This window comes from Megalopta genalis, chromosome 3 (assembly GCF_051020955.1).
Source record: "Megalopta genalis isolate 19385.01 chromosome 3, iyMegGena1_principal, whole genome shotgun sequence".
In the NCBI taxonomy this organism is placed as follows: domain Eukaryota; kingdom Metazoa; phylum Arthropoda; class Insecta; order Hymenoptera; family Halictidae; genus Megalopta; species Megalopta genalis.
The window spans coordinates 23,332,641-23,359,835 of NC_135015.1; the positions used below are offsets into that span (position 1 = coordinate 23,332,641).

Genomic DNA, 27,195 nt, shown 5'->3' on the forward strand with positions numbered 1-27,195 from the left:
GACGCCGTCGTTAAGAAATCGTATTGGTTTGTTTCATTTATTACCCAAAGCTCTTTTCCAGTTTCCAGTATTTTTCACAAAACTAACGCCGCCCAACGTCTATTTGTCTCTTTCAACGTTTTTAGTTTTTTACTCCGTTTTCGAACATACAAATCACACGAATCGACGCCTACTCGCGGGCGCCCTCCAAACGCTGTGCTTTCCGCGCGTGTTAATCTATATATCTTCGTTTTATCGTCTCGTTTCAATTAACCGTGCTTTCTCGCAATGCTTCCGCAATAAATTCATCTCTCACTCTCACTCTCTGTCATTCTCTTTTTTTTTTCTTCTCTCGCTCACCTTCGGTTTAGATTTTTGGTAACTTTCATTCGTCGCAGGACTGAGATTTAAGTGTTTCTTGTATTTCCAGAGAAAGAGTTATCTTTTCTTCATTCCTTTTTTTTGTTGTTGTTGCGATTAAAGGCAACGTGCACGAGGAAATAGGAAGGATATATTTATGTATATATATGTATATATGTATATCATATATATATATTTATAATAAGCGTTAGAAGAAAGTGTGTGTGTGTGTGTTGTTTAAGTGTCGAACAGACGGATCGTAGGCCTATATCTCGCGAGACATTGACTCACACAGCGCTAGGATTAGCGATCTAGATGCGGGTTGGTATAAATTTAATTGTAATTATTTCGTTGTTGTTGTTTGTTCTCGCCGTCCATAAATTGTTTCTCTTCTTGTTTCTATTTTTTGTTGCTCACCGTTGCTTTTGCTCTCGATTGGACAATTTTTTCCACGACTTTTCCGTTAAGAATAGCGTAACAAGAGGAAAGAGAATACGTTCTTTTTTTTTTTCTTCGGAGGGGTTGTTAGCAGGGGCAGGGGGAGGGGAGGTGGTAAGCGTGGAACGAATGAAAGACGCGAATAGCCGTCAATTACCGTTTGTTTTGTAGTGTAGAAGAAACGATTTTTAACGCTCGAGAAATCAGGTGCCTGAAGCGAACTCATACGCAGCGTATTGTGCGAGTTTAAAACTTGAAAACTGGGCTCGTATAATCGATGCAGAAACACGTTTCGGAGAAAGGTGTTGCTGGCTCGAAGCGACAAACAGCGACGGAACGTGGCTTCGGTATTTGCTTCTCTTTTTATTTTGTTTCTCTCGTAAATATCACGCGATAAGAAAATATTCTAAATATTCAAAATTGATCGGCCACTTGATTCTATCCCGACGGCGCTTTCAAAAACTGTCTCTGCATCGGGGATCGTACGAGTCGGAGACAAAGAGTCGAGAAATTGAGAGGAAAGCGAAGCCGCGAGTAATTCCAAATCGATCTATTAAAACCTGTGTAAACGGAGGGAGGTGTGGGTGGACGCTGGGGGGGTGTGGGGGGGGCCGTCACGAGAAACCATTTTTGTGCGAATTATGCATTCTTGCGCGTAATCGTCGTGAATCGAACAATCGGCATTCTCGCGGACTTACGTATTATTATCGAACAGGCAATTTAAAAACTACCTTTTCTTCCGGCTCTTATTTCCACGCAAAAGGTTAACGGAGTGGGACGAGTAGGTGTCGTCGGACGTCTTCCAGATTTCTCGACCCGATTAAACGACCAGCGACGATGTTTTTCCGCGGTGAAACGAGACACCGTAAGATTTGATTCACCGACACCGACAACGATCGCTTCGACACTCGAAATTATCGGTTTAATTGCACTCGGGGACGCTAATTGACAAGAGGACGATCGCGGAACAAGACCCGAACGGCAACTCGGCGCGCCAATTCGTAAAACGGAGCGCGCAGCGCCGTAAACGTCACTGCACCGCTATCTAGTTTCGGACGCGGGAACTAATACGAATTTTTCTCGCGCCTTCCGGGTAACCGAGGTCCGCGTCGTGCTAAAATCGTAACACGAAAATATTCGTTTACTCTCTGGATATTCACTTTTCAGTCGGCGATGCTGCTTTCGAAAAAGATGCTGCAACAATTATCCCGAAAGTGTACGCGATTTTTATGCGAATTACAATGGAGACAAAATAGCGATTAAGGAATACTAACAATTTAGGGACTTTTCAACGCAAATCGATTCCCTTTCCTAATCGTTTCAACAAATAAAAAATTGTATAGAACGTAACGATATTTTAAAATTCTCCCAATGTCTTACTACTTTCTGTTTCACCCGCTAAATTTTGCTACAAATAAGCATGATCCGTGGCATTAATGTGATCTGATGAATGAATTTCTAAAAATATGGCGCAAAAATTATCCCGAAAGTGTATGCAATTTTTATGCGAATTATAACAGAGACAAAATATCAATTAAAGCATATTAACAATTTAGACATTTTTCAACACGAATCGATTCCCTTTTCTAATCGTTTTAACAAATAAAAAATTGTATAGAACGTAACGATATTTTAAAATTCTCCCAATGTTATACTACTTTCCGTTTCACCCGCTAAATTTTGCTGTAAATAAGCGTGATCCGTGGCATTAATGTAATCCGATGATGAATGAAATTCTAATCGAAACGTAGACTCGAATATTTGTTAAGGGTTGATCTACTCGGACCAAGTGAAGATCCAGCAGAGAGTGAATCGATATCTCGCGTTCAGCGAATCGCGTAAGGTACTAATTAGTCAGATAATCGCGTTAAAATCCTCGCTCGTTCTCGATTCGTTCATCCTGGGAACAGGACAGAGACAGAATTCGTGTTTCCCGCAACGGCCGCCGCATAGATTCCATTCGAACTTATGCACCGCACAAGAATAGTGTACGAGTTTCTTTTTACCGCGGATCCTGGCTCGGCTAAGGTTACAATTATTGTGACGGTCAAACATGGCGTTCGAGGGGGACATTACACTGGTTTTTCGCCTGTTCACCGACGCTTAACAATTTCTATTTGTTTATATCCTAGTCCGTTGCAAGTTTGATCGTGTAGAATCGGAAGGTCGCATCGTATTTCTCGTTGCGCCGCGAACGCGATTAGGGTCGCCGTACGAGCGACGCGGGTGTCTGTCTCTCTATACGTTTGTCGTCTCGACCTGTTAGCTGCTTGGTCGGCCGCTTGAAAAATTAGCTTTCTTTTTTTTTTTCTTTTTTTTTAGAGGTAAGTTGTTCGGAAACAGAGGGATCACGGGTCGCACGGCCGTCGAGAGTGCTCGCGCCAGTAAACGATACAATGATTGTTCTCTCGAGGTTTGTGCACAAACCGGAATTAACGGAAACTAGTTTAAAATGAACACAAGGCAACTTACTAGCGGCGACCGAACTCGTCCACGAGGTTTACAATTACTCTCGGCGGCGTGTTCCGCGACCGAACGCGCGCATCGGTTTCGTTATTTCTCGAAAGTGAAATTTGTCGCGTCTCCGAACCGGACAGCGGGCGAGACCCGTCAACGATCTAGAGACCCTTTTTTTGCCTAGAGGACACGTTGCGGGGGAACCGCGACCCGGTTTCCGGACGAAGGATTCCCTAGGGAATCGTGTCGATCCGGAAATCGGTGGTCCAGGTCGCGATCGAACCCCCGCGCGAGTTTGGTACTTGCAACCGGAGCGTAGATGGAGTTTGGGAAAATATCACAGCTGGCCCCCGGAACTGTCGAAAATCGAAAATAAAGGAGGGGCCTTCGAGGAACCACACGGTCGTCCCGGCTACGGCCTCCCGGGCCTCTATCTTTCGTCGTTCGTGCGGTGCGTCGTCGACGAGTCGCGTCTATGAAACGTAGAAAAAACGATACAGACAATAGCTACCAGCTATAGTATTATCATAGTCCCTAAATTGAAAACGATCGTCCCGCGGGCGGAACCGAGGCCGGGCAGACCGGGCTTCCTGTTTGCGCGCGGTATGTTCATATTTTATACACGTACAACTTTTGTAACTAATAATAATATTAATCGTCTGGATCTTTCCTATTAATATTATTATCCTTTAGCTCGCACGCTGGACCGAACGCCGCGACGTACGCGACGGTACACGCCTAGGGATTGCGCAGCGTCGCCGACTTTTTCAATCGCCGATCATGTGTTCGGCCAAGTTTTTCGTCGATACCGGTTCACCGGTCGTTTACCGGCATTTCCCGTTCCCGAGAAGCTATCGGTGTTGACGAGCAACAAATGGTAGGCATCGATAAAACTACGCGGCGCGCCGAATTGAAAAATCCATATAAAGTGTGCCTTTTTTCGATTTTTAGTGGTTTTTTCCACATTTTTCGCAAGCACTACCTTCGATTTGACTTCGATTCGATTTCAGATATAACCCCGAATTTCTAAACGTCAGAGAAAGTAGGCCAAACACCGATTTTACGATTTTACCCCGTAACTACCCTCGCGACAATACGTATAATTCAAGGGCTACTTCTGACCATCCGGTTACCGGTATCAAGGTAAAAGTACCAACGACGAAACAACTTCTTGAAACAGTAGCACAAATAATACAATAACAACTAGGCAGAGCACGCGAGAGTCGATGTAAATCGACCGTATTTTTGAACATTGTTCTTTACAAATTCGCTCGCGTATGTACCGTGTCATACATATAACGATCTGCTGTAAAAATAAACGTTTATATAATAATATATTATAATAGGTACACGCTCGTACTTCGCTATTTTATTCGCATTATTCTTTAGTCGTATCAAATGAATATCTCAAGATTCGTTACGTCAATGTATCAAACAGCGGTACAAATATATTCGACGCTGAATAGACGCTTCTTTTCAGTTCCGATCAAATCGGTGGATAATCTTACGTTAATCTAAAAAGCGTTCCACAATGGGTACTTTCACCTTACCGGCGTCGTCGTTCCGAATGCCCGGAAACAAAGAAAGGTATGAAAGAAATATCGGCGATTTCGACCGGTCCACCGTTGTGTCGCAATCCCTGCACGCGCGCCGTGGAACGGGGAGGAGGACCGCACGAAAGGATCCCACAGGTTTTCGCGTCTTGTTCCTTTTACACCGATTAGGAATCGTCTCGGATAAGAAAAGCTGGAATTCGGGATTCCCTACGGTCGCGGGAAGCACTGAGGAAAGTCGCGGAGCCGCGAGTTTCCTCATCGCTCGGCGAAATTGTGATCGAGGATGATACACCACCGTACGCGTTTTGAAGCTGCGAGCGGGGCGGCTGGCCGGCTCGCATCTGCTTGGAATTGAATCACGGTCGAGCGCACGGGCACAGCAATTATTTTTACTTCTACTTACATATTAAGGAAAGCGTGTCGAGGTCGCACGAGGCTTCGGAATATTTTTGTTCGAAACGCTACTTTATACAAGGGAATTGCAATCACAGATCGATTCACCGTGCGAACAATCTCTCGAGCGAACCGCGGCGTTCTATATCTCACTCACTCACGCTATCTTTCTCGTTCTCTCCCGCTCTTTCTCTCCCGCGCTCGTTCTCTCAGCTGTTGATAGGATTCGACTGGACACGAACGCCTCTCCTCGATTCAAAGTCTATCTTTGCCGGATTTCTCTGGTTGCTACGAAACTAACGTACCGATCGACTAACTATTCCCGTCCTTTACATTTGTGCGAGACGGGTTTTAAACGCCGCGCCACGTTTTCTCGGTGGCATCCTCGCGCGCTCGTTTCCCGTGGGACTACGGCCCACTCCGCGCGTACACGCGACTTACGCATTAAAGTTTGATAAAAACACGCGCCGTTTCTTTGTTCTCCCTCCCCGGGGACACTCGACGAATCTATAAAGTCTCGCCGATCGGAACGCGGCCGGTCCGATAAATACAACGCTAAACATCTGAAACAATGAACCCACCAAATACAACAGGAAGATACCAGACGAGGTACTGGATAGACTTTGAAACCATCTAACCTTGGCAACCCAAAGGATACAATCTAGCTGATTCCTGAGACCTTCACGACATTCTCCGAAACAGTCTGATATGAGGAACCGTACGCGGAAATCCGTACGCATCGATCGTACGCGAACTGAAGCCTCGCACGAACGCGGTGCCGTTTAATGTCGTTAAGTTCCTTAAAATAATTTTCTTTTTTTTCCATTTTTGTTTTGTTTCTTTACTTCTTCTTCTCTCTGCTTCTTCGCTACCGTCGCGTCGTCCGAGTCGCGCGGAGCCAGCTCTTCGCCGGGCTGCCGGCTGAAACCGGCGTTCTCTCTCTCTCTCTCTTCGGCGTTCGGTTCACGCGACCAAAGCTAACTGGGAGAAGAAGGACTCTTCGGACCCGTTTCACGCGAGGATGATTGCACCGCGACGCGCGTCCGACGAACACGCCGACGATACAGCAGCGCGTCGCTTTTTCTCGTGTTTTCTCATTTCAATTTGATCGAATTTATTTGTTGCGTTAAACGGGGCGGACCCTTTGTTACAGAAGGTGTAATAACAGCGAGCACACACGGGTACCAGCGTGTAATAACAATAATAAGGATAATAATGATCGGTAATAACAGTAACAGTAATGACGGTAAGACGAGAATTAAGAACGGTTGCCTGCAATACCGATGGCAGAGCGTTTCAACGAAGTAAAGGAATTACAACAAAAAAAAAAACAAAGAAAGTCGAGAGAATGGCGATAACGATTGGCGTTGGATGTGTAATCGGTTTAACCTTCGAGCGGCGGTGGTGGTGGTGACCGTTTGTTTTAATATCACCGGTGGCAACGCGACGTCGAATTGATCAGCGGTGCTGGTCAAGTGGTGCCACTACTCGATAGCGCTACCATTAGCGATACAGAGTCAATTCGACGTCGAGTAGTCGTTAATTGATACGGAGACCATTTAATCCGGAGACTCGTCGGTATCGCTACAGAAGTCAATCCGCCGTCAATTCGCTATTGCAGCGATACAGAGTCAATTTTCCGACGAGTCGTTGCTGTTATAGCGATACAAAATCGACTCGACGTACGCCACCGCTAGAGTCAGGAGTCGATACGACGCGCGTCTCTACTCTAGGGTTAAACGGTTGCAACGACTATGTACAGTAAGGAGCAAAAGCGGTTTGCACACCCTTGAAACGGTTATACCGTTTTAAGAGGCTTGCGGGCGCTTTTGCTTTTTACTGTAACGTTTGCGTTCGCGTGAGAAAAAAAAGTACGCTGCTTGCTGTAACGCCGTGTCGCATGCGCGTATCGCGACGCAGGTGTCGTCGCGTGAAACGGGTCTCGGCGACTGTTAGACCTTCCTCCGCTCGCTGCACCCTCGCCTCGCGTCGGGTGATCCGACCCCGCGGAATCAGCCGGAAGCGCGGCGACGCTGCTCGGGGCCCTCTCGCTCCCTAAGAGACCGACGCCTCCCTAGGACACACCATCGATCCCGACCACGGGGAGATTACGCGCCGTTCCCGACCGGGTTCGTTCCTGTTACTTTCAATTGTTCTCGATCGAGTCGATCTGGCTTACAAAAGCTACCGGTAATCGTCTAAAACGAGGACGCTGAAACAATCGTGTCCCGTCGTCGCCGCGAATCGAGGAATGATGCTCGTCAAGGTTTGGTTCTGATTGCTCGTCTATTTCGCTAGCGGGCCCGATCGATGGATAGATATTCGCGCTTTGGCCGAGAGAGCACTGTCGCCGACACAGTCTGTCAGCTCCGGGAGGGAGAGCAGCCCGAGACCGAGCGACGCGACTTAAATCGTGGACCATTTATCGAAAAATCGAACGTATAATTTCATTATTCCGCGTCGGCAGCCTCCGTTCCTCCGTCGTCCCGATGCCCGTCGCTCGCCGTCCCTTCGACGTCTCCCGACGGATCCTCCTCGATCTCCGTCGCCTCTTCGGCGTCCTCGGCAGCCTCCTCGATCGCTTCGTCGGCCGACTCCTCGTTCGGGCCCCCGCCGTCTTCCGATCCGTCGGCGATCGCCTCGGTCTGCTCCGACGCCAGGCAATAGTCCGCGTACTGTTTCAGTTCGGTCTCGCCGATGGAGATCTCCCCGTCGTTCTCGAAAGCGTTCACTATCTTCTGCTCGATCGTCAGCTGCCTGACCGCGTTCTCCAGGTTGTCTCTGAGCACGTTGCTCGACTCGGTCTGCCCTTCCTGCCACGACGACGGCGTGAACGTCATCCGAACCGTCTGGTACAGCTTCGCGAAGCCCAGCTTCTTGTACAGGCTCTGGCTGGCTTCGTTCTCCGGACGTATCACCACGAAAGGCTGGTAGCCCCTGTCGGCTACCCGTTTCGTCAGGTACCTGCGAGTAGTTCGTCACCGTTCAATTGGGAAACGCTCTCGGATTCGGCCAACCAGACACCAAAAAACGCACTCGATCCTCCATTCAGCAGTCAAGCACTCTCATTCCGTCAGTGTCCCAACGCAATGCGTATATCCACTCACTCGTTGCTCATGATTTTCATTTTATTCGGTGTGAACGCGTCAAATGCCGTTTTAATTTTTCCACGAAAATAGTAGTAGAATAACAACGATAGTAATGATAATATACAAAGAGAACGCAACCTAGATTCTGACAACATTATACAGCTGACTTTTGGATCGATTAAAATCATCGACAAAGAGGTCAACGTCGTTGGTCAAATTGACAATTGAGAATCCTGTTGAAAAGATCGGTACAGAGAACCCGAGAGACACACACACAGCGACGAGAACGTAGTCTCGTGTAAACGATAGCAGATTGTTCAAAATGATCAATTTGATAATTTTCATTCGAAAGCAAGATTCAATGATTCTCGTCACATTCCACTCAAACAACAATCTTGCAATAGCATCGCGACCTGGTATCGACCGAGTACATTTCTTCGCACGAAAGTTAGACTCGGATAAGCCACCACCACATTGACAAACCCTTGCGTACCAGAGACATACATAATTTACAGTCTTCGATGATCTGGAGCAGCGTTTCCCACGATTAGACGAACGAACGGTATTTAATACGTTCGCTGTCAACGAATAAATACATGGTGTAGAGTATGATAAAATTGTCGTCAAAGAGAAGTTATAGATTCTCTGAACACCATGCTGCGTGTTACAATGTGTGAAATAATTATATTCACAAAATTAATTTGACGTTTGATTTCCGACTTATCAAAATTGCATAAAAGAAAAAGAAAAAGAAATTTCTAGCCGAGGAGAGTCTTTCGGTGGCGAGAAAAATTGCGGGAAACGCGGCTTCAGTGCACCATCGAGTTCGGGCTGGATGGCAGAGAGAATCTCTGCCGCAGCCAGCAAAGTCGAAGAAAAATAATCCTACCTTGCTAACTTCGTTCCGTAACCCTTCCTCCGGTACTCTGGCCTGGTCTGCATGGAGAACATGGCCCCGTAGTAAGACTGCACCATCCACGCAGCCAGGTTGCCCTTGACGAAGACCCCGCCCGCCGACAGCATTCTGATCAGCCGCAGAAATACTTCGTGGCACTCCATGTCGTTGGCCGGGTACAGCTCGTGAATGGCTTCCGCGTGTTCGCCCTTCAACGGCATCACCTGGACATCGGGGTCCGCCTCGTCCTCGGACTGCGCGTCGTCGACGTGCTCCGTATCTCGGCAGACGAACACGTCGCCGACTACCGTCTCGATGGTCCCAGTGCCCTCGTAAAAGCGGGACAGCTCCTCGGCGATGTCGTGATGAACGAAATTCATGTAAAGCGGCTTGGACCAGTCGACCAGCACGTCCTCGTCCCTGAGCAGCTTGAGCAGCTCCAGACGGTCGTTGGGACAAAAGACGCCCACGCTCTCGTAGAGCAAGCCGTGGGGCTGAAAGAGAGTTCGGATAGAGGAATTAGAGGCGGAAGTCGAGAGCACCGACGATTATTTATCGGTTCGCGCGATCCACGACTCGTCGAGGGGTGCGACAATCCTCTCTGCCGCGCCCACGAATGTCGAGAATGGGTCGCGCGAATCGCGTTTTAAATAAATAAACGATCGAATTTAAATAGACACGTTTCGTGCGTCTTGTTCGATAAATATAAGGTTAATTACGCCGGGGTATAAAACGAAACGGCGCGGTAATTGGCTCGACAATCCTAGATGTTCCGGATCGACGCGCGACGCTTGTCGCATCGCGTCATAACTTCCCGCGGCGTCGGCGATAAATCCCGCGGGAAATGTCAAGGTTCGCGACGCCTTTTGATTTATAAAATGCCGCGGAAAGGACACGCGAGCACCCGTCGAATCAACAAATTGCTGGCGCGGTAATTAACTAAAGAGCAACGGGGGAGGAATCAACTAGCGCCGGATCGGAGGGGCGTGCGGCGAGGACGCGAAACGTAGCCCCGTCCGGCTAGCTTTCGCCGTGAAACAAAAGATTGGCCGAGAGCCAGGCGGAGGATGTGGGCCAACTTTTCCGCACCCTCGCCGATACGCCGAAGATGGATTCGCGGGACGCACGCGAGAGCTCGCCGATTTTCGCGGGCCCGATCGGTCCACCGTGGTCCGGTCATTTTTGGCCGAGGGGTTTCGTCAAATTTTGGCTCGTTTTTATAGTTGTTGACAGTCGGTAGCTATGAAATCGAGCCGCGAGGCTCGAATAATCGTGTCTCCGTCAATTAGGGAGAATTTACTGTACTTCGGAATGCTATTCATACCAAAGCCTCGAATTCCAAGGTTTCGAAGGGTAGTCGATTTCGAGGAAAATCGAATATCCTGAAAAAAAATCGAAGTCGGAGAATCGACTTTTGGCCAAAAATCACTCCGGACCAGCGGTCCCGCGATCTTCGATCGCGTCTTCGTTCGAAGATGGATTCCGAGACCCGGGCAGCAGAGATTACGCGAGTTCGCCGATAGTTTGTTTCGCTCGGATGCGAGCCGGGGTATTGTGCGGTGGACGTGGCGCCGCGGGTCGTCGCTTATCGATCTGCCCGTAATCTGAAAGGAACGGCGACTTATTTTATACTCACCGACAACGTCATGCCGGGGAAGTGCAGGCAGATCGCCTCCTCGGGCCAGCCGTTGGCCACGTAGAAATGAAAGTCCCACACCTTGTCCCGCTGGTACGTAAGCAACGTTTGATGGAACTGCGGAGAAACGGAGAGATTATCGTTTAGACGCGAAGTGCTGAGTTCGTTCCCATTTCTGTTGGAACACGCGAGGTGCTATATAATCGCGACGTCTTTTGTCACGCGGGTATTGCTAGGTACGTACACCTCCCCCCCTCCAAAAGTATTGGGACACCTGCTGATTCGGCATAGATTGTAATTTTTTCATTCAGTTTGGGTAATATTTTATGTTCGCCATTAAGTTTCGTGGCATCGTGTCGCAAGTACACATTAAGCTAGAAGTGGGTTTAAGCACTTATTGCACTTTGTTCGGTAAGAACGTGCGTTCAGTTTAATTCAAGTCAATCGTATTGTATTGTAGACCGAATTGCAACGATCGAATCGTTGTCCTTGGATGGTGCAGAATTTTCCAGAAATATTCCACAAAACCGTGCTTTCAATCGAACGCGTGATAGAAATAATTTCGACGATCCAAATCGGCGAGATACGCCACTGTGCGCAGTGGCGTCGAGAAGCAAGCTTCTAGCTGGTAAAATATATCGAGTTGTTGATATAAAACCGTGTGGATCCACTAAATCTCGAAAGATTAGAGCCAGGGGACAGGCGAGGCGAGGCAACGGATTCCGCGGGGGTATCGAGGGAGCAACGGGGGTGTCTTCTCGGCGTCGCGGAAGAATTCGAATAGCACGGGTCGGTTAAAGGGACGGATCCTTTTCATGGAGCGCGAGCTGAACGCAGCGTCTGAAATGAAAGGGTAGATATTTACGAGGAAGCGGCAGGATAAAGAGGAGAAGCCTAGCCGAGGGCGACGCTCCAGACGCCGGGTCTTAAAATAACTACCACGTGCTACCTCTGGTACCCTTGTGTGCAAAGTGTCCTCGTCCCGTTCACCGGAAACCTCCATATTTCCGGAGGAGAGAAAGGGGAACAGGTTCTCTCTCTGTGTGTGTGTGTGTGTGTGTGTGTGTGTATTCAAATATTTTCGCGCGATACTCTCTCTCTCTCTCTCTCTCGCTGAGCCATTCGCTCCACTTTTCCCTGGAACAATACCGGAGAAGACACCTGTTCCGGATCGCGGAGCCTCCGCTCGGCCGGAATGATCGGCCGCCGCTGGGCTCGTAAACGCGGGCATCAATCGGAACACACGCGGCAGCCGTAATTTACGTGGCAACAGGCATCGGCTACTAACTCGGTAACAACCTGCCGGTTGAAAGTAAGTAAATAATCGGCTGTGGAAGCTGTTGCGGAACAAGCACTGGTTGTCCTAGATTTTATGTAACAGCTGCGCGGCTGCGAACGCCACGTTGTCGTCGTCGTCCTCTAACGTTCTAACGATTTTTACGCGCAGCCTGTCAGAGGCGGAGAGGCGGTCGTGTTGCCGGCGGTGGCATTTCCTTCGCGAAAGGATTTCTGCCGACAACGCCTCCTGCATCGTCGGATCCTGTCCCGCAGGACCGCCGAGTGTCACGAACTGGAATCTTGCGGCAAACTTTCGGGACAGGTGAGAGATTGCGATCAGGATCTAGTAGTGGCTGACTTTCGCGGAACTGCAATCAGGGCAACCCTTTAGCGCAGGTGTTTTCGGAACGACCGGACCCTGCTCCGCTTCTTCGCTTGCTAACTAGGGACTGCAAACCGGTTTACCGGGAAGCCGAAAGTACCTATTATGGAACGATTTTCAGGGGATAGAAGATCGTCGTCGATTCTATCGCAACCTGAAAGTGTTACCGTCGAATGTTACCGTTCGATAGATTGATCCTTTTAGACGACCTAATGAACGTTCAAGTATCTATTCGACGGGATTTATTTGCTGGGATTTTCACGACAAGCTTAAACAAATACGTTTCACTGCGCTTAAATAGTAACGCGTAAAGAGAATAAACAGGAACCGAATTGCCTGTCGTAGAAAAAGCGTGTACATTTGCAACCGCCGTTGCTAGCACCTGCAATTAAGTAGCAAACTTTCACACGGTGTGTCGGCGACGTACGAGGCAGCAGTCAAGCCTCTCGTAAGCCTATCATTAAAGACGACGTGTAAATGTTTAAACCTCCGTTCCGCGTCTCGCCCGAAGCGGGTAGAATTTAACAGAAACTCTCGAGTCTGGTAGCCACAAACTTTCGCACGGTGGTTGGCCGGGTCTGGGATGTTGCAGCCGCGGTGAACCTATGGAACAGTCGGCGCGATATCGCGCACGGAGAAGCGACAGAGTGACGTCTGCCAGCGGCGATATACAGCGGCCGTTGTTCCCGAAAACGTACGCGATGTAATATAAAATGTTCCGCATGCGGTGTGTAAACCGGCTGCGGATTTACATATCGGCGGGCCGGATCTCGGGGAGCGGTTCCGAGCATGCAAATGCGGGGGGGTCCGCGGCGATTGTCTCAATTTATTTGGTGTCTTTCGGGCGCGGGCCGCCGCGCGGCAAATGAATTTCGAACGGAAAGTTCGAGCAGCAATATCGAGCCGGCATCCTGCGTACGGGGACTTGGCAGTCCGGCGATAGACACACGACGCCCTTTCGCGCGTAAAATTCATTCCCGGGTGAAAGTCAATTTCGTATCGAGTCGACGGGGCGCCCCCGTTTACCGAGTACCCAAACGAGGGTGAGAGAGAGAGAGCGTTCGCCGTTTATTGAACGCGCACGCGAGACACGCGTTTTAAAGGGAACCGTGTTTATAATAATGTAACGAGTCGCTCTCAGAAATCGGTTTAATTGGGCAACCAAGTTGACGGGTTCACACTGGTTGCCGAGTGAAAAGTCATGCAACCTAATTCGCCCGGTTTAAGGTTAATATTAGAACGGCACGAAAGCCCGATGACTGCGGATACACGAGCGCCACGGTTTCGTCATTTTCGATACAGTAAATCTCAATCAAGCATTCTAGCTCCATTTTCTAAGAAATGTATATTTTAAATACCTATTATTAGAATATGAATTAGAATTGGCGGATCTTTAGGCGAAAATGAAAACTGTCCGCAACATTTTTCCTTTCTTAAATCATTTTGATAAGTCGGATTTAATAGATCAACGCGTTCTCAGTTGCTTTTAATCGTTTCGCTATGTTATGCTTTACGAGTCCATTTTGTCCGCAGAAGCACAAAATCCGCGGTCCACTTGTTACATATTTGTAAAATCGATAAAATATTCACCCTCGCGTTTCATTCAATGCACGAGCGCCACGGATTCGTAATTTTCAATATAGTAAATATCAATGAAGTGTTTCGGGCCCATTTTGTAAAATATATATACATATATTTTTTTTAAATACTTATTACTATATATTTGTAAAAAATCAAGGAAGCATTCGAGCTTCGATTTGAAAGAAAGATCACCCCACCCTACATAGATTTTTCGCGGAGTTGTCTTCGGTCAAAGATTACGTGAACTTCCATCGAAAATCTGTCCGTGCTATAATTCGTTCGACCGGCGCATTTGTTCGCGGCTGTAGAGGCGAGACGAAGACGCGCACGCGATCCAGACAGCGCTTCGTCGAAGCTCCTCGAATCATTATCGAGCTTGAGCCGCAGCTCGTTAAGCATCCTCGTGGCGACGGGCAGGCGTGCGGGAAGCATCGATTCAAATGCGGATTCGAAAAACCGGCATGGCATCACGTGTGCGCGTCGTCTGGACACGTCCTTGACCCTGACTTCTCGCCGGGTACACCAGCTTTACGCCGGGATAAACGGTGCGGGCTTTATGCGCAATCATTTCGTGCTGGTCAGACATTTCAGCCTGCGGCGTGAACGTAATCGAAACGAGCCGGGAATAGGCCGGATGATAAAAAGAAATTCCCGTCGAGACTACGGCCGCGCAATTTTCCGACCCGTAGAACCTGCTCTCTGGAAGGGAAGCCCCTAAGCAGCTCGAACTTAATATTTCACTCTTCTGCGCCCTTGCTCTTAAATACAATCGCCTTCACGCGGTTCGGGAAAAATAGAATTTTTTAGCAGATTGTAAATATTTGTATCTTCTCGCGCGACAGAGAACTCGGCAGATAAACTATTTTCTGAAACAGCAGTTACACGTAGAAATAGCGTTTCAAATATATATTTTAATAGTTAAAGCATCCATTAAAGTAGAAAAAAAAATAGTATTTCATCAACTGGTAATATTTCACGGAACAATATTTAGAATAATGGTATTCCAAGTATAATAATAGTATCGCAAATAAGATATTTTGTTGCTTTAACTTGTTATTGTACCCTGTGCCTCCTTTTGTAGATAATATGCCCGTAGATAAATGAATGATAATATAATTTTTGTCAGCATTCCAACCAATTGCAATATTTCAGCATAATTCGAGTAAAATTTTGCTCAGCTCCGCCACAGGCTGAGAAATATCGGGTACTTTTTTTTTCTCTGTAATGCAGCAGTAGTTTTCCGTGGTCTGTCGAAGGTGCGGAATTCTAGCGTCGGATTCCAGGACTGGGTCTCTGCGACAATATCGCCGGCGCAAGATTACGAGATCGACGCCGTGCCGCGATCACGGAAACGCGACCATGGCCTTGACTCCGGTACACCTTGTACATCGGTACCGGAATCAAGGTGGCGTGGCCGGCGGTCGTAACACCGGTAGTCCCGCCGCTCTGCCGTCGACGAGCCAGGAAACAAAGCTCTTTTAGATCGATAATTCTCCGGGTCGAGAGTGAAAGGCGGGAGAGAGAGAGAGAGAGAGAGAGAGAGAGAGAGAGAGAGATAAATGGACGCCGGCCCGGAGTTCGACTGCAGTAGGCTCGAAGGTACTTTCTACTCGGATTCCGAATTCAAACGAACGATCGGCTTGCTTTTCCATCAGAAGCATTTGCATTCTTTTGATCCAGCCGTAAATAATACGGATTTTTCTATCCATATTTCTATTGTTTTCCTGTTCCTTCAGAATTTATATTCTTGACACTGCTGGAAGTCGATACTCTAGGACTTCGTTTATCCGAGGTGTTCCGATAATAGAGATTCGCTAACTATAGTAATAATAATTATATTATATACAGTAATATATAAATATAGTAATATAATTGCTACAAAATATTTAAAGTGATTAACGAACAATAGAAAGCAAGAAATACAGAAAAAGGAGGCATAGTAAAAAAGAGATGGAGAAGTAGAAAATAATAATTATAAATGTAATGAAATGATAATAATAATAATAAATGATAGACATCCTTTCCGCAGTGTTTCTATTCAGGCAGCAGATCGGATAACCGAGGTTCGAATGTTTATGACTGGTAACACGAGGAAACAGATACAGTTACCATTTTACCGTTGGACGTCTGTAATCTAACAGCATCGATCGAAATACAAAACTATTTCCATAATCGTTAATATCATTATTAAGAGTTAATCAAATTATTTTGCTGTTCTTAGAAATGATTATTTTATGTTACCAAGAACTAACTGGATAGCAAAGGTTGAACGACGAGTTAGTCCATGGGATTTCGCTGGACTGCGGATCTTTGTGCATTCGTGACGAAAATGGATATTTATACAATAAAATATACTATAAAGTATGTTATATACTTAAAATATACTAAAACATATACTATAAGGTATAATATATATTTAATATATTATAAAATATATTACATATTTAATATATTATGAAGTTTATCAAATATTTAATATACCATAAAATGTACTATGCATTTAATATGCTATAAAGTATATCATATATTTGTGTGATGTACTATAAAATTTACTATACATTTAATATATATATTTTAATATATATACATTACATATATTTAAAATACACTATAGTCAAAACTACAAAAATTTGAAGATGCTATTCCATTCTTTGCAACTCATTGAAGTTATCAAAGGAAAAAACGAATGTCCGTGCAATATCCGCTTCTTGCAATCGATGCGAACTATTTTTACTTCGCACAAGGATCCGCGGTCTGGTAATCGCGAATGCACGAATCGTTATATTCTCGAGTTAATCTTGTTCCTTCGGCCGCACTAGAATATTTGCAGGATAATGCGGTGTGGAGGATGGAACGAGGTTCCGATCACGACCAATATAGCGTGGGCGGATCAATGGAGAAATCGGGGAATATTGTTCGTTGCATTAGATGCCCGGCTATTCCGAGTATCGATCGCCGCAGAACCGGCGTAAAGCGATACCGAAATCATAATGGCACCGGCGACGGCGACCACAGTTATTGCTGTTGCGCAACCGATAGCCTTTGATGCGTGAAATTTCAGCAACGACGCATCGCTACCTGACCAATATCTTTCGAAATAACCGGCGTTATTGTCGAGCGCCGTGTCCTATTCGCCGATGGCCAAAATTTCGTTCGGATGACGGTTCGGAGATAAGAATCGACGGGTAAACTTTCATCGTCGATAATAAATATTCTAATTTCTCTGGATAGCAATTTATCCGAGCGATATTTCATTCCGAAGAAAATTCGGATATTTGTTATTCGAAGAAAAATATCCGCGAATTCGCAGCGACCTCCCGACTTCGGGATCGCGTTGGGGTCGCGTCGGCAGGGCGAGCGTTCAACGCCGAAATTAGCCGGCGAGCAGAAAGGAGAGTCAGTCCCGCGGGTCACGAATCTTTTGATCGATGTCAAGCGAGTCGCAACGAAGCGGTAGATTTATCGCAACTTTCTCTCCGGCGGACCGTGCTCGCTGGCCGATTATCGCGCGACGCGCCTTGCCGCGCGCCGGTGCGTGATTTGCGTTAACAGGTGTCCGTCACGTACGCGCGGCTCTATCGCACACCGATTTTCGTCCCGTGGAAAGGTTGAGGCTTCGTTTGCCGTAGTAACGCGCGTGGCTAGTTGGCCCGGACACCGGCGACGCGGTCGATAATTAGGCTAAAACGCTGCGAGACAAACACGCGCCGACCTGTAACGTTGTTATCGGCGCGCCGAGAACGACGCGGAACAGCCGGGAACTCTGGAAAACTGACGATAATTTCCACCAATAGCGACATGCCCAGCTGCCACCGATACGCGCGATCAGATTGCGCCAGCCTGTGCTCCATGATCGAACCAGTTACCGCGCCGATCAAGAAATAGTTTTGGTCACGTTAGCTCTGTGTCCATGGTGGGTCCTTTATCTCGTCGAATCTCGTCGAAAAGCGTGCGCGTCACTGTCATTTGTAATGCGTACGTTCGATTCTCTTCGTATTTTGTTCGACAATTTTATAAAATATATAATTGAATAAAGAACTGTTACAATTTAATATAGTCGACGCGACAAGTACACGATCTTTTAAGCTTCAGTTTCAAAAAAAGATCATCGTCCCACAATGATTTTTCGCGGAGTTATGGCCGGTCGAAGTTGGCCAATTTTCATCAAAAATTCTCCAAGTTTATCGAAACATTTCCAACAGAAACATTCTTGTAATATCGAGAACTGTGAAATGGGAGATCGGAAGACCGGTCGTTCCGTCCGATTTGGCGTGTCAAATAATTCTGATCCTTCCAAAGCACCGCTTTCGGGTGATCCCCGAATGCGGCTTACGGCGCTGCAGGCTGGCAGACGTTCGAGAGAAAAGCCTACGTCGGGGGAGCGTGTTCGATAAGCAGTGCCATCTGCGAATTGCCTTGAGTAATCTCGCGGAACAATAACGGCGATAAATCTCGAGATATAGGAGGAAGCTGGGTGCGTAGATTACGGAGACAATTATCGGGCAATTGCTGTCCGGCAATCCTCGGACCTTAACGGCGTCGCGACGTTGACCCTTCGCGCTCGAACGACGACTCTGAAGCACCAATCAAATTTACCGTGCCATGGAATTTCAAACAATTTGTACGCCTTTCAATCTCTATTTAATTCCATTCTTTGTTTAGTACCTGCGTATTTGAAAGTCTTCCGTGGTCGCATCGAGTTTCCCTATGCTTCTTACATAACTTAGCTGTGTATATATATATATATGATATTGCTTAAAGTAGCTTAAACGCGCACTTTATAATCATTTCTATATATATAATAATAATATATATTCAATCCGGAGGCACAAAAATTGGGACACCCACCCTGGTTACCGCGCGGATCGGTTCTTTCCGTTCTTTTCTCTCGCGGTAAACGAACGACTCGACATTTCCGAGCTCGTGCCGACGAAGTTTCTCCAATTCAGAAAAAATTAAGCGCGCGCGTACGTCGTCGAGCCAAACGGTTTCAGGAAATAAAACGCTGCAGAACGCCGCAGCGTTCGCTCGTCTAAAATCGATGTTGCGCGTCGAATTGAAAGAGTTTGAAAAACAATGGCTGCTTCCTCTTCTTTCGAAGGTGGGTGGCGGACGGATAAACGGACAAACACGATCGGCGGAAAACGGTAGCCAACGAACGCGATGATCGGGAAGGTCTCGCGACACCGATAAAACGCGGCAGGAGGCTCGCCGATCGTCGTTAAAATAAACACCCACGCGCTGCTGATCGCGGCGCGGCGCGCCGGTGAAAGCGATAAAAAGCGTCAGCTGTTACGCGGATCGTTGCGCTCGGCGTTGCGAGCGGGAGACTTTGCGATCGCGTAATCGGTGCACGTAAACACCCGATCGGGTCCGTTTGATCGGCAAAAGGGCTCGCAATTCGGCTGGAAACGGCTCGCGCGCGTCCACCCGTGGCTCGCTCGTTTTTTAAAAAAGAGTCGAGATCCTGTCGCGCGGCGCTTTACGACACGACCACGCGCGAACCCGGCCGCCACCGAGAGCCCGATGCCGCTTGCGGAATGTACCAGCTGCGACCTTGACACTAACCTAGCCCAACGGCCGGCATTTAAGACCCGGTTACGGCGGAAATGCCGCGCGAGAATCGCTTCCTCCTTCGGCCGTAATCTTATCCCGTCGATGCGCGTCCCGAGGTCCCGAGGTCCCCGAGGTGCCCTACCGCAGATCCCCTGCCCACCCTCGATTTTTACCCGTCCCCGTGAAACTTTCATAACGAGAGTCAGAAGTTGTCCTAGCGAACCGTTTCAAGGCTATCCTACACCTTCGGCCGCCCGTATCTGAGACCGCTAATCTAGGACAGACCCGTCAAGACCCTTGACCTTTCCGTTCCTGGACATCTTGCCAACCGAATCAACCCGCGCCGATCAATTAGCGGCAACAACCAATTTATGGCAACCCTCGAACGTCTAGCTCGACCGGATCCGGCGAATTTTGCCAGGCGAAGATACGGCAGCTCGAGAACGCGGAGATAATTGTTCGGGTCAGAGGTTGCACGTTGTTTCATCGTTTCGATTGAATATTTCATACGAAAATAATTCCTTATTCGTCGTCGATTATTTCATTCGTTTAAGACTCGTTCTTTATTCTTATTCGCGACTCGGTTCTCGTCGAAGTAAAATCTTGTTCGAATAAAATTCGACTCCGATCAATTTCCGCCTAACTGAATTTTTACTCGATCGAATGCTTGTTCGACAGTGTCGAATAAAATTTGATGCGGATCTATTTCCATCTTGGTCAAGCATTCGATCGAATACCTATTCGATAGCGTCGAATCAAATTTTATTGGTCCTTATCTTCGTTCCTGTATACCCAGATTTTATAGCCGGCGCATTTCTCGTGAAATTGTAGTAAACATTGTTTCACCCCCAAATGCTTCCGTTCCCACGAGAACGAATAAAATAACTTTGTTCAGCTTTTCGAGTAAAATGTAAATTTAACCGTGCAGTACTAGCAAAACTGCTTTCGCCACGGCTCGAAGGGCTGTATCGTGGCGCCATTCGATCACCCTGCGAAGCTATCGAAAAGTTCGCAAAACACCCTGAAGCATCGGCGCAGCTAACCGTTGTTTGTCTTCGCGCAACCCTAAAGTTTCCTGCAACCCCGAAGCAGCCGCAGTCGGTACACTCGGCGGCGAACGTCCCCGGGCGACCAGAGGGTTCGCGAGTCAACGAAGCCGCGTCGCGGACCGCTAAAAAATCGAACAGCAGCTAAAGATCTCGTAGTCCGCCGCGGTCCAAGTTTAGAACGGCGAGTTATCGAGTGGAACGCGAGGTATCTTCGAGGCCTTGGTCCGCGGACCGATGATTTAGTGGCGGCGGCCGCCTGACAACGCGAGCAGATGTTGCCTTTTGCACGTATTAATTTCCTGCAGCTCGCCTGATCGCGTCCAGGGACCTTAACCTCGCGACATTAACCGCCGAGCGAGCCTATCGCTCATAGATTCGCGTGTCGTTGATCCGTGGACGCGTAGGGTAATGTACCGATCGCTGTTATTTTACCAATTACTATCGGTGTACCTATTACTGCCACTTTCATTATTTTACTCGACCGTGAAAGAACGCGTGGAAAATTGAAGATGCTAAATTTGCCCTTCGTTTCGAGTAATAATAGTAAAATAATAGTAAAGGAAATCTGATTAAGGGTTGACAATTATAACTCGTTAGTTATTATAACTAATTTAGGGACATAGCACTTCCTGATGGATTTTCGATGAAATAGCAATTTGCACAAAATATTTCCGACATAAGAAAAATGTTCCTGAATAAAAGAGAGATCTTAAGCATTATTAAGATGCAAATCGATGCATTTTAAGCATCGTCGAGCCGAAATAATCAACCAAAGTAACGCGATCAGTTTAAGGAGGCAGTGATTGGGACACGTATCCTAGATTCCTGCTTCCTCGGACCTGCAGGCTTCGGAGAAGACCGAGACCTTGGTCTAGCACGATCTAGCCGCGTTCTCGTCGCAACGGCGAAGGAAAACCCTGATTAAAATACCCTCTGCTATCGATCGTACGGACTCCCGATGGCGAGAGAAGGATCGAGGTGGGAGAATTAGGGATCGTTGCCACCGAGGAAGCTAGTTTACTCGCGTAACGAGACGAATCGGGTTTTCGGAGGGTGGCGAGCCATTCGAATATAGTCCACCCTTTGAAGCCTGACAAGCCTACGAAGTCCGCGCGATTCGTCAAACTTGGCAGTTCTCGATATGACGAGCATGGCCTCGCATTTAAAGGGTTACAGCGGCGTGAGTCCACTAAATTCGAGATCCAGATACAACATCTTAAAGTAGAGGTTTCAAGCTTCAATTTGAAAAAAAGATCAGCAGGCTGCGACGATTTTTCGCAGAGGTATCGTGGCTCAAAGTTGGCCAACTTACAGCCGACATTTTCCTATGCTATAATTTTTTCGAGCAATGTATTTCAATTATGAAAAAACAAAATTGGTACTTATATAATTTCAACGTCTTTTAAGAAGTGCGACGTAGGTAAAAAAAGCTATTTAATTCGTCGGGAACAACGTCGGGACGTTGCTTGAACGGACGGAGTACAATTAGCACACCTGCTCTGGTATGTTATAAACTGACCGGTCAGCGTTCCGCGGACAAATATTAGAGTATCACTCGGCATCAGCATCGCGTCGCATCGTCCGAGAAGGCTTCGGAGAAACGTCGGTCGAGTTTCCGAGCGTTCTCGGTCGGCGAAAGCGAGTGGTGCTCGAAAGCGGTGTCAGGAGTTAAAGGGTTAGTGGGAAGAGCGGTTCGCGATTCCGAAGAAACGGATCGCGGAACGTCGAAGCCGCTGGTCGCGCGGTTAAAGGGGCGCGAGACCAGGGCAGAGTGTCTCGGCCCGGCGAATTTTTAGTGGAATTGAACGCACCTTTAAGGATTCGGGCAAGTGGTCGGCGAGGAAGTCCAAGAGCTCGGGCAACTCCTCCTCGGCGAGCAGACGAAAGTTCCGGCCTCGATCCATCGCCTCGGGGCACTCCATGCTGAAACTAATTACCGGGAGATCATTGTGTGAGTGGCACGGACCTTCGAGCCCCGGCCGGTCCCGTCCCCGCCACCCATGGAGCACGTGACTACGCGCGCGACTCCCAGAGCAAAGCGTTCCGTTTCGCGACGCAGCTTTTCTCGGGGAAAACTTCCCTCGATCGGCTACGACCCCCTCGGCCGAAACTCCGCGTTTGCGCTCCCCTAGGCGGCCGTTCGGCTCGTCGAATATATCGCTTGTAAACAGTCGAGCAAACCGTGAGAGAGAAAGAAAGGGAATAATCGATCGGGCTGCGGAGGATAGTGTCCCGCGCGAGCCGGGCGAGTAGCGCGAGGCGCGAGGAAAAACCGGACCGGCGCACAATCGAAGGAAACACCTACTCGCTCGAACACCGTCGATCAAAATTGATTCTCGAACATCTCTGCCACGGTTTCGTTCGATCTCCGACACGTGCCCGTGGCATACGAGAACGCGGAGAAAGGAACTTCGCGTTCGCGTCGGGATCAAAATTTGATTCGACGCCGTCGAACGAATGTCGAATCGAATAAAAATTCATCCGGATGCAAATTTATCGCTTTCCAGGCCACCGTGCACCGGGGTAACGTTCCCGCGAGAACGTCCTCCTCGGTTGCATAATTCTGTGCACACTCCGAAACGTTCGCGGAGTCTCGTCGAGACACACGCCAGCCAGTTGCCGAGCCCTCGAGGCTCCGACTTTGACTTATCGTGTCAAGTAGAGCTGGCCCGTGCCCGGTTAGACTTGCAGTCGTCGCAGTCGTCGTCGTCGACGCTCGCGGTAATAGGTGCGCTCCCGGCGCGCCCCCGGTGCGGGGCCAAAGTGACGAACTTGCGTCGGAATCGAAGAACTTTTCGTGGAAATCAGATTTTTTCGTTCGAACGCGGTGAGTGGACTGCGAGAATTTTTCTACGAAATGAAAATTGTCCGAGCTCTAATTGTAAGAAACTTGAGCGCGATAAAAACGTCTTTCCTCTCGTAGCCATTTCGATAAGAAGATTAGAAAGATATCCGTCGATTCTTCCAATGCCTTCGCGGTTTCGCGTTTAACCTAGTTAAACCTAGTTTAACCTAGTTTTCATCGACGCTGGCGGAGGAAAGTATGCTAAACAAGCGACGCGTAATGAGCAACATCCCCTCAACGCTCGTTTCGGTAGCCGCGTGTGCGGAGCTTCCGCGTCCGAGCGGGTCGTGCGACCGTGAAAGACGCGAGGCTCGCGCGACCACGTGGCTGTCCTACAACCACCGTTTTTCCTGATGAACAAATTACGGGTCTCTGTGTAAATTTTCGCCTCGATGCTTCGTTCTAGGAAGATTAGATTCGAAGGAAAATTTGAAGAAAATCTTCGTCGACGCAGCAAAATTGCCAAGCAAAAGGTACCACTGTGCGACTACCCCCGCTATCCAGGCCATTGGGCCTAAGACCCTTGAACTTGCGTGTGTTCGGATGATAACGGCTCAAGAGATTCGAGCGTGCGCCTGGTTTGAGAACACATCGAACCGAGCGGATCGATTGTGCTCGCTATTCTGGCTTTTTCTGCTATATCCTTCCTCTCGGCGTCTTGGTCTTGTTTTTATTCTATTTTTGTGCACAGACGTTTTATGCGAGATCGGCGAATTGTAATTGACGCTTGGAATCATAATTCAATCCTGTGCAGTCTCGACCGACGACGAAACGCGCGGTTAATGGAATAACAATAATAATCATCCCTCGGGACGATTGTTAAACGATGAAGTCTACCGACCGATCGATCGCGATGTTCCGGGCCTTATCCAACGCGTCGATCGAGGGGATTAGGATCATAGCGGCGTCTTATCTACGAAAATTTGGACTTATGTCATGACATGTAATCAATGCATGCGCCGAAATGTTAAGAAGACCAATGAACAAGCCGGTGAAACACGTTCCTTCGAATTAACTGAACTTCGAATCGTCTTGACAATAAATTTGCTCGGTAAACGATGCGCGGACGATTAAACGATTAGACTCTTTATCTCCTACAATGAGAAAAATGTGACCTACCAAACTATGATTCTAACTCACTCGATTAGCAATGACCGCTGCTAAACTACTCTGCCAGCTGATTCAGAATTCGACCCTGTCGAGAACTCGTGGCGCTGAGAATGGATTCCAATAGTTTTAGTATGAATTGACGATAACCCTTTGCACTCGAAGCCATTTTTAATTTAAAATAATCTTCCCGAGAGAGACTTGCGATATTTCCATTTTATGCAAAGAGTGCATTTCGTGCGAATGAAATTGAGTCTTTTGTACAACGGTTACACCGTTGACAATATTTTTAAATCTGAACTTGGACAATGTAAAAATGATCTTGGAACGCGATATATAACAATCTCAGCGGTGCCTCGGAGTCGCCGTTCGAATGGAAAGGGTTAACACTGTCGTTCCACGTTCGGAAAATGATGTCCGTCCACCGTTCCGTGCGTTTGGAACGAGAAGAGAACGTACGTGCCCGGAGTCGAGAGACGCGATTTTTATAAAAACAATTGAATTTCGCGGCGAAGGCGACCGAATGCGACCGACAATCCCCGACGGTCGCCGCACGCTCAGGACCGTATCTATCGAACGATGGAAAAAGTTCGAAAATTAATATTAATCGGTCGCGCGGGAAACTCGAGTGCTGGAAAAAACGTCGGTCATTAAGCGTAACTCTATCCACATGATTCCGTGCTCTGTCGGTGTACTCGAATAATTCCATCCTATTTTTCTTCACCGTTTTCTGCATATCGCATTCTTACCAATCGAATAGTTCTCCCGTCTACACATGTATGCGATGGTCCTGCAATAAATTGACTATTATCGAGGTTCTTCGACGTCCTAGAACGCTTCGGTGGGTCCGAGGACACACAGAGAACTTCGGATGACTGCAAAGCCCTGAGACTTCTGGCGCTGAAGGCTCGAGGGGGATCACGAGAGAACTTCGAGACACTCGGGGTCCAAGGATACGCGAAGAGACTTTCGACGCGAAGGTTGCGAAGCACCGGGACTTCGGGTGTTGCGATATCCGAGGCACTTGCCGAGAGCTTGAGACGATCGGTCTCAGACGCGAACAGATCCGTTGACAGGGTTCCGCGTCGTTTCGACGGAAAGTGATCCGTCGTGCGAGAAACGCGGTGCTGCCGCGGAGGAGGAGGAGAAAGGGTTGCGGTTCCGCAGCTGAGAGTGCCAGGCACTTTGGGTCTACGATATCATTCGCACGCGTCGTCCAACGATCTACCCGCGCGTTACAGACAGCCTAGGATCTTTGGATTCGCTCGGTTGGAATCGTTGGTTCACCCAATGCCTCGGGATCCTGCGTTAAGACGACGCGGCAATCGACGAGAGAGAGAGAATCCGGGCAATCTTGGTGCACAGGTCGAAAGAAAGAAGGCACTGTTGTCGTTTCCTTTATCGGTCGAACAGGAGCTCGGGGGGGAGCTGGCTTACATATTCCTGGTGCCGTCTCTGTGGCAACCCTCGAGCTGGCGACGTTAGGGTGTGCAAGGATACGCGAGGACCTCGTTCGGCCGACTCGGTTCGCGAAGGCTGCGAAGCTCCGGGACTGTCGAGTGTCGCGATATCGAGGGCTCAACAGGGATAATGATATAAAGAAACCCCGGTGATTCCCTAATGCGATGGCTGACACGATACACGGGCTTACGCGTCGGTTGATCTCTGTGTACTGCGTTGAAAGCGATCGTCGGCTTAGGCTCGCCGGATGACGAAACCGTGTTGGCCAAGGCTGATGCGAACGATAGCCGCGGATCGCACAGCATCCCCGGCCGCGTGCCGAGGAACAGAGGCGGTTTTATCGACGAGCAGCCCAGCAGCAGCAGCAGCAGCAGCACCTTGCTCGGTGCAGCCGAGGTGCGTATACGGCCTAAGCACGCCTGTGTGTCACGGCGAGACAGAGGAACGTCGCGGCCGTGTATCAGGAACCACTGCGCGAATAAACAAGCCCCGGGAGACGTGTCGGGATGATTTCCAGGCGGCCAACTTCTTTCCCACTTGCGCCCGCTCGCTCCCACTTGTTCCCGTTGCGAGGTCTACCGTTGCGTGCAATCGATTTACCTTGAACGATTATCGGCTGGTGGATCGTGTCGGTCGAGTCGGCGGTCGGCCGGAGGAACGGTCGTCACGATCAACGGACACCCTCGATGGGAAAAACGGGAATATTACGCGGCACGAGATCCGTCGAGGTTCCGAATGGTTGCGGGCTGTCGCCAAGGGGTAGTTCCAACGGAGGCACCCGCCCTCGCCGCCCCCTGAACCCGCACTGCCGCCCCTGGGCCCTCCACGCACCGAGCACCGAACACCGACGTGGTGCTCGCCGCGCAGGCGCCCTGCAGACTCATTGCTGTACTATTACTTCCGGGTACCCCCGGCGAGCCGGAGTTAGGGTTGCTCGGAATGCGGCGAATGCCGTGTCCTCCCTAGAGTCGAATCGGCATCGAACGGCCCGGTGGTCGTCGACGAGAGAGGCGGCTCCCGCAAAATTGGCCGCTCCTCGGACGCGGCTTTCCGCTGATTTCCGCGGCGATTGATAGCGTATAAGTGCAGGGTACGCGCGAAATGACCTAATAGGCGAGCCGCATAGGGAACCT

The 27,195-nt window shown here is 48.6% G+C and overlaps 2 protein-coding genes across 3 annotated transcripts in view; one reads left to right on the forward strand and one right to left on the reverse strand.

The window, feature by feature from the left end:
- The window catches only part of LOC117222192 (transmembrane protein 230), a 36,735-nt gene that overhangs the window by 5,753 nt on the left and 3,787 nt on the right, over nt 1–27,195 (forward strand). The gene's annotated exons all lie outside the window — the stretch shown is intronic.
- LOC117222191 (uncharacterized) lies at nt 11–26,865 on the reverse strand. 2 transcript variants are annotated; one of them, XM_033473767.2, is made up of 5 exons: nt 26,663–26,865; nt 22,461–22,578; nt 10,804–10,920; nt 9,162–9,661; nt 11–8,147 (listed from the first exon to the last, which is right to left on the reverse strand). In XM_033473767.2, exons 2-5 carry the CDS (start codon nt 22,569–22,571, stop codon nt 7,634–7,636), a joined length of 1,242 nt encoding a protein of 413 aa, XP_033329658.2. In that variant the 5' UTR covers nt 22,572–22,578; nt 26,663–26,865; the 3' UTR covers nt 11–7,633. The 2 variants fall into 2 exon arrangements, with proteins under 2 accessions (XP_033329658.2, XP_033329659.2); XM_033473768.2 differs by lacking the exon at nt 26,663–26,865 and adding an exon at nt 26,253–26,634.